A 7,854-nucleotide genomic window follows, 5' to 3' on the forward strand; every position below is an offset into this window, starting at 1 on the left:
ATTTGGAACCCAAAATTTTGTGGAAATGAATGTTGAAAAGTTAAATAAATAAATTTAATAAAATAAGATAAAAAATAAAAATGATTTGCCTGCTTCAGTAGCCTTCAAAGCCATTGGAACAATTGTTCTCATCTGCCCATTCTGCTAGGGGGAAGTTTTCACATATGTAGGGTAAACATCCCCCAACTCACCAATGGGTTTTGAGTCCCTTCCATCCCTCTTAACATAGTGTAGCTTGTCTTCCCATACTGTTTTACTGGGGTGTGGACAATAAGCATGCTTGGAGCCACAGGTGAGAGTTGAGTGCCAGGTAGACACCAAAGGTGAATGAGCAGCCCTAAAAAGGGCTTGGTAAGCTCTCACACCAGAGGTGCTAGTCCTTTTTGAACACCCTGTATACCACTTCAGAGATAGCAACAAAGTTTTGAATATAGGAAAATTAAGTGAATAGTGATGCTGCTACTAACAGGCATAATGAAGCTACTTCACAGTATGTCATTCTCTTTAAAATCAAGAAATCCACCCTATCATCAAACTTCAACATGTCTTGCTGCATTTTCCTCAGTGAACAAAGCCTGGCATAAGCAGATTTCTGTGGTTTTGTCACCTGTCAGATTTCAGGTTTGTCACCTGAAATAAAGTTAACACAAGAGTTAGGACTGACAGAACAAGGGATGTGTAACCTGCAAAAGAGAGCACAGGAAAAAAATGTGACAGCTGTCTTCATGTTTTTGAAGCATTGAAAAAAAGTGGAAGAGGAAGGAAGAAAACAAGCTTTTGTTAAATACCTACCATATGCCAGGCACTTCACAAATTTTATCTCATTTGATCTACACAACAACCCTGGGAGATAGATGCTAGTATTATTCCCATCTGTGACTTGCCCAGGATCATACAGCTAATTAATGTCTGAGGCCAGATTTCAAGATTATTCTTTCAGACACCAATGCAGCTGCTTGGATCAGACCTCTTTTGCTTGGTTCCAGAAGGAAGGTATATGAACAAAGGAGTGTAAGTTACCGGAAGACAAGTATTGACCCCACTTATGGAGAAACTTAAAGCCATCCAAAAGTAAAAAGGACTATCTCCAAAGAGTGAGTTTCCCCTTTTTCGTGGGCTCTACGAACACTTGGCTAAGCTGTTAAGAGGATTTTCCTCTTGGTCTGCTTGCACTAGATGCCCTCAGGGGTCCCTTCCTGGTTCTGAGTGTAACAGGGTGAGTCTGTGATCCTTTTCCTCTTGTGACTAGAGGACCTCGGTCCCCTTCTTTCTCCCTCTTCCTCTTCTCTCATCCCCCCCAGCACTAACCAGGCATAGAAGTAAGAGAAGTAAGGTAAGAAGAACAAAGGATTCCGGTGTTAGGGGAAGTACAAGGACAGCCCTCAGAGTTACTGAATCCTTCTTTCTTCTTTCCTTTCCCTTCTTCCACTCCTCTTCCTTATCTTCCATTACCCTTCTCTTCTTTCTCCTTCCCTCTTTTCCTTTTCTCTACCCTTATCTTCTCGCCTACCTCCCTTTCTCCTCCGCTTCCCTCCTCTCCTTCCCTTACCCTCTTCTCTCTTTTCTTCCCTTTCTCTCCTCCCTTCTTTTCCTTTAATCTTTCCTAGCTTTGATCTTCCCCCTCCTTTCTCTCCTTCTTTCCTTTTCTTATTTCTTCCCATCTCTCTGGGTCTTGTCCTGTCCCGCCCTGCCCCGCCCCGCCCCGCGGCGCATTGTGGGATCGGGCCTGGGAGGTTTAGGGAGCGGACTCAGCACTTGACCATGGGGATCCAGCCGGTGAGAACCCCTACTCCTCAGTCCTGCCCCCTCCCCTCTTTGCACCCGCAGACTTCCCCTTCTCAGGACCCCGAGGCCCCTGCGCCATCACCTGGGGATCACTCTAGAAGCCCTCCTTTCTGGATTGCGCAGCCCTGCTCTGCATCCCACCTGCGCCCAAGCCCAGCCTCTGGATCCCTTCCCTGGAGCAAATTCCCACGTCCAGTACCAATACCCGTTTCTGGAGACCGCGCTGTCACTTGTCTCAGACCCCTCCCCAAGACGCGCCTCACCCTAGAGCCTCGAATCTTGCCCCACCCTCAAGCAGCTCTGCCCTTAGCTAAGCCAGGCACCACTCCAGCGCTATAGGACCTAGAGGCTCTGCTTTTGGACATTGCAGTTGACAGGCTCCCGAACTGACCCACTCAGTCCCTCACTCAAACTTCTCGCCCCGACAGAGCACTGCCCTGCTGGCCTCCCTGGGAGTGGGACTTCTGTCCCTCCTAGGAGTAGCGGTAGGCTCCTACCTGATTCGTAGGTCTCGAAGGTCACCTGTCACTCTTCTGGACCCCAACGAGAAGTACTTGCTGAGGCTGCTGGATAAGACGGCAAGTTGCCTGTGGGAATATGTGCTTCCATGGTGGGGGTCGGGGTAGGGGTGGGGGGTTCGAGAGGAGGCTAGAAAAGGGAACAAGGGGTGGCCAGGTAGTGAGATGCACTTTTAACTCTTTGCAGACTGTCAGCCACAATACCAAGAAATTTCGTTTTGCCCTGCCTTCAGCCCATCACATCCTGGGACTACCTATAGGTAAGGACAGTCTCTGGTGGGCAGAGGACTAGGAAGGGCACTGCTACTTGATCACCCTTCTCCCTTCCAATCTGCTATTACTCCATTTCTCCCTCTTTTCCCTGGATCCCATAGTTTCTTTTCCTTTATGATTTGATTTTCAGTCTGTGCTATAATGTTCTATTGCTAGGGTGTGGTCTCCACTTTTTGCTTACCTTTGCCAGTCACAATCCCCTCCTATCCCCCAGGATTCAACATCATTATTGCTGGCTCTTGCCAGGGTATGTCAATATTAACCTGGACCATCTCTCTTCCCCTCAGCCCTTTAATGGGGCCCTAGGACAAAATGATCAGGGTTCTTCCAATTTTGTCTGCTGGAATTTGGGGATCATGTGGAATCTGACTAGGAGCAAGAAGGGTTCTACTCTCTTCATAGGTACCCCCATGTAAACCTTGCTATATCTAGAATGAACGCATTGAGTTCACTCTCCTTTTACTTCATGATTCATTCTGACCTGGAACAGAGAATTGGTGGGCTCAGATTTAAAACCTACCTTAAAACTCACTGGACCAGAAAGCAGGAATGGCTGGGGGACTTTTCTGATTCACTTTCACACCCTACTTTCTACATGGTCACCAGGAAAGCATGTCTACCTCTCTGCCCGCATTGATGGCAACTTGGTTGTCCGGCCCTACACACCCGTCACCAGTGATGAGAACAGGGGCTACGTGGATCTTGTCATCAAGGTATGATATAGAGCCCCAAGTATTCTTCCTTTCCTCCCCCCTCCAACATTTTCCTGAGAATTCACTGAGTATGTTAAAGACAGGCAACCTTTGGGGGTTGGAGAAAAGGAGTATATACAATCCTTACCCTAAAATCAAGCTCAGTCAAGTAGCTGACTCAGCCACTGGTAACATCTGGAGTTTCTGAAGCTTGGGTTAGATCTGTGAGGAAAAGGCCAGAAGTGGAATTGGGAGAGATGGGGTTTTACAACTGGTAAAAACTGGCTGGATGCTATTCTCTCCCCTCTTCAGGTCTACCTGAAAGGAGTACATCCCAAATTCCCTGAGGGAGGGAAGATGTCTCAGTACCTAGACAGCCTAAAGATTGGAGATATGGTGGAATTTCGGGGGCCAAGTGGAATGCTCACTTATAATGGGAAAGGTATCAGCCCTACTGCTTTCTAATCCAACTCCTAGTTTTCTAGGTCCTGAAACCTTCCAGTCTTTGTCTGCATTATGAATGTATCTGCATTATGCATACCTTTTTGTATGATCTTTATTCTTTGTATATATCTAAAGCTAGGGCTCCTTTTTCACTTCAGCATAGCTCTGATAATATGAGACATAGTATCCTGTCTCATCTGCCATAGGGAACAGCCACTGTCCTGAATCCATCAGTTATAATAGACATAGATACGACCAGGGCAAACATTTGGCTTCCTTCTCTTCTCCCCAAAAGCACTTTCTCAGTCTCATTTTCATGGTGAGCTAGAGATATGTTTAATTGAAGTTCCTCCCTATTATTCCCCCACTAGAACAGCTGGGCCCATTAGCTTAGCCTCCTGAGCCCCACTGGTGTCACTAGGCAATGTTGAGTCACACCTGGCTCCGTGCCTGTCTGTCTCACCAGGGAGGCATCTCATTGCCTAAGATTGCTCATGACTCATAGTGTAGCCCTAGAACAACAACTCTCTTCCCTTAGAGTACTGGGATCTGGCAGTTATGATAGACAGGTGGCTCAACCCTACTCATATTCCCAGGATATATTATTGTCAATAGCCAGGTCAGCTTGAATCTTTCAGCCAGTTTGCGAATAAATTTGCCACAGCATTAAGGTCCATAATTAAGGTTCATAACCACTTGATAAAGGGTCCCTGGGGTTTCTTCTGCATTTTCATTTTCAGTTCCTTACAATGAATTCCCATTTGTCCTTTCTGCCCTTGACTTCTCTCAGGGAAATTTGACATTCATTCCAGCAAGAAATCTCCAGCAGAACCCCGAGTGGCGAAGAAGTTGGGAATGATTGCCGGAGGGACGGGTGTGTGTCACCCCTGTGTCTGTTCCCAATGCTGCTGGCCGTTGGCATGGATCTGGTAGCAAGTGACACTTGGAAGGGTTAGATGCTCATAGCTGGACTGGTAATGATGGGTTGCTGGAGTTCTTGGATCTGTGGAAAATAAGAGGGATTGAAATCAGGGGGTGTTTCAAACATTTTCAAATCATGACCTTTTGGGATTGGAATGGAAAGAAGCAAATCAGAATGGCTGTACAGGCAGATGGATCCGCAGCCTTTCACTGAATCATTAGATGTTTGCTGACAGCTGCTTCTTTCAACACTAGTCCTAGACTGTGGATTTTTTTTTTTTTAGAAAGTCTTAGATTGTTTCGTTAAATGAATTTTACCATCTGAATTTATATGAATCTGTGTGATGTCACAAGATTTATCCAAACCACTCACCAAATTCAGACCTCAGATTTTCTGTAATTCCTGTCTGGAAACAGAGGAGTTCTAGAAAACCAGGGAAGAGAAAGAATCAGGATACTAGAGAATGAGAAATGGAGTAAATATATGGAGTAGGTAATAGGATTGAGGAGAAAAAAGAACTAAGCAGGCTCTTGGTGGGAGGAGCTGTTCCTGACACACAACAACAAGGGTGGGGGTCTTTATTCAGGGATCACCCCAATGCTACAGCTCATCCGGGCGATCCTGAAGGACCGTGAAGATCCAACCCAGTGCTTTCTGCTGTTTGCCAACCAGGTGGGTTAGATTTGCTCTCTGCCAGGACTGCGGAATGGCTGATGACTGTGGGGCATGATGTGCAAAGTGCCATAGGCTAGACTCAGGGCTTGTTTCAAAACCCATTGCAGCGAGAGGCTGAGGTTTGGGCTATTGGAGAGAAGAGCATAAAGTGGTTTCTGGAAGGTGGGGAGGATGGAGGACCAGGTTCAGATCCCAAATCTGAGGCTTCCTATGGGACCTTGGGCAAATCTCACCTCTGGCTTTCAGTTTTCTCATCTGGAAAATGACGGCATTGGACTGGAGGGTCCCTTCCAGCTATGATCCTAGCATCTTTCCATTGACCTTCATTTCAACTCTATGAAATCTTATTTCCTGGAATTCGAAGCTATTCCTTAATAATGTCTTTCCCCACTTATTAAGGGAGCATCATGAGGACTGGAGATTGAGGTGTTACTTTAGAAATGAGGCTTTTGCTTGGGTTCTCTTTGGGGATGAGGGATGTTAGGTGGTTCTAGAAGGGTTTACTTCCTCTTTCCTTGACATTTCAGACTGAGAAGGACATAATCTTACGAGAAGATCTTGAGGAATTGCAGGCCCGATATCCTGAACGATTTAAACTCTGGTTCACCTTGGATCAACCTCCAGCAGGTTAACTCAACTTCCCTATCCCTTGGTATACCTAGACATTTTCTTACCCCCTCACCCCTGTCATTTTCCCCTCCCCTGGCATCTGGGTCCTAGCCTTCTCCATCCTGGTTTCTGGTTCAAATGGAAAAAGTCTTTAGTGGAGTACCCATCTCCCAATGGGTTGAGACCACCCTAAAGACGCATTTAATTTCTATTCATGTTCCCTGAGTCCTTGGCAGGGGTGGTACTGCTAGTATGACTGGGCTTGTGGCCACATTCTCTATTACTTAACACTATTTAATAACATAGAGCTTATGGTAACATCTACCACACCAGTCACACCCTGGGTAAGAGATGGTGTCTCAGTTTGGTTTCTCCTCTTTCCACCCCCCTGTAGATTGGGCCTATGGCAGGGGCTTTGTGACAGCTGACATGATCCGGGAGCACTTGCCTGCTCCAGGGGAAGATGTATTGCTGCTGCTGTGTGGGCCACCTCCCATGGTACAGCTGGCCTGCCACCCCAACTTGGATAAGCTGGGGTATCCACAGAAGATGCGTTTTACCTACTGAGGCCCTTACCCTCCTCTAGCTTTGCTCAGCCTAACAACCCCCATCCATCTCCCTATCAGCTGCTCAAACTGTGAGCACCTTGCTACTGATCTACTGTCACTGCCCAATCTTGTTCAACCTCTGCCAAGTCTTAGATCCTGGAGTTTTCTCTAGGATCAGCTCTGGGAGCAGGCACTCAGTTGGGTCTAACCAGACTTAGATCCTGCCCCTCTTCCAATTCCTGGGCTGGAAACCTCAGTCTATAAGGCCAGAATGGCAGTGCTTAAGGATCTGACTTTGGGAGAGAGGATTCAAGGATTTACACTCTCACCGTCACTGTCCAGGGATGTAAAGAGCAGTTGGGGGCCACAGTTTGAAAACTGAAGATGCTTAGTTATTGCTTCTGAAAGAGGGGGGTTGATTTCTTGTGTGTGCAGTAGAAGGGGGGTATTAAAATGGAGAAGGCAGTACTGCTGCTGAGATGGGACTGGGGATAGAATGCTCTCTCCCCAGACTCCTCATCCTCATAGGAAGGAGTCTGAGATATATGTGCCTATTTTCGATACCAGGACTCCTATTTCCCTCTCCTCATGTCTGCTGGAAGATATTGCCTGCCTAGGGTCTTCTTAGACATTGTCTTTGTGTCAGGAACCTCTGGCTGTGAAAATAAATGGGGCCAAGGCCCCCATGTGGCTTCCGTGGGTTTGGTGTGTCTGTGTGTCTGGGGTGACTTTTAAGAGCTTCAGCTTTCCAGAGGGTAGCCATGTCACAGCATAGTATCCTTGCCCAACCTTCCACGTGAGGGCTGTTGCCGCAGCTCTGGTTCTGTGTTGAAATGTGCAGTGCCACATACACCATCCACTGTGGCACAATTTGAGCAGCTGCCTCAAGGAAGGGAGAGGGTTCCTAGCTGGGGGGAGGGGGAAGAGGAAGAGGAAGATGGAGAGAAGTAGCTGGAGGAATTGTTGGACAGTTGGAGTGAAGGGACCCTTTCTGAGGCCTGAGGACAAGAATATATACCATTAGATGCAATCTATCCCTCTGGAGACACTATTGACATTCTACCTCCTCCTCAGGAAGGAGAGGGTTTCTCCTCTTTGGAGTTCTTAAAGCAAAGGCTAGATGGGGGAAGGGGAGGTTTTTGTTCAGGTACAAGTTGAACTAGATCACAGATGCTTAAACTGGGGTCTGTGAGGAAAGAGAGGGGGAGGCAGAAATAGGAGGGGAAAAGGAGGAAAAGGGAACAGGAAGAGGAGAAAGGAAAAGAAATGGAGGAACTGAAAAGAGGAGGAGAAAGAGGCACAGGAGAGAAGGAAAGGTGAAGAGAAGAGGGGAGGAGAGGAGGGGAGGAGAAAAGGAAGGGAAGAGGAAAAAAGGCAGGGGAAGTGAA

General features: G+C 47.1%; 1 protein-coding gene across 1 annotated transcript; it reads left to right on the forward strand.

Annotated features, from left to right (window-relative positions):
- Nucleotides 1-1,467: 1,467 nt before the first annotated feature.
- On the forward strand, nucleotides 1,468-7,161 carry CYB5R1 (cytochrome b5 reductase 1). Its single transcript, XM_072648178.1, has 9 exons — nucleotides 1,468-1,776; nucleotides 2,214-2,363; nucleotides 2,491-2,563; nucleotides 3,183-3,289; nucleotides 3,581-3,710; nucleotides 4,503-4,586; nucleotides 5,221-5,306; nucleotides 5,837-5,936; nucleotides 6,313-7,161. The coding sequence occupies exons 1-9, from the start codon at nucleotides 1,762-1,764 to the stop codon at nucleotides 6,483-6,485; spliced, it is 918 nt and encodes a 305-aa protein (XP_072504279.1). The 5' UTR covers nucleotides 1,468-1,761; the 3' UTR covers nucleotides 6,486-7,161.
- Nucleotides 7,162-7,854: the final 693 nt, after the last annotated feature.

The sequence above is a fragment of the Notamacropus eugenii genome, chromosome 2 (genome assembly GCF_028372415.1).
Source record: "Notamacropus eugenii isolate mMacEug1 chromosome 2, mMacEug1.pri_v2, whole genome shotgun sequence".
Taxonomy (NCBI): domain Eukaryota; kingdom Metazoa; phylum Chordata; class Mammalia; order Diprotodontia; family Macropodidae; genus Notamacropus; species Notamacropus eugenii.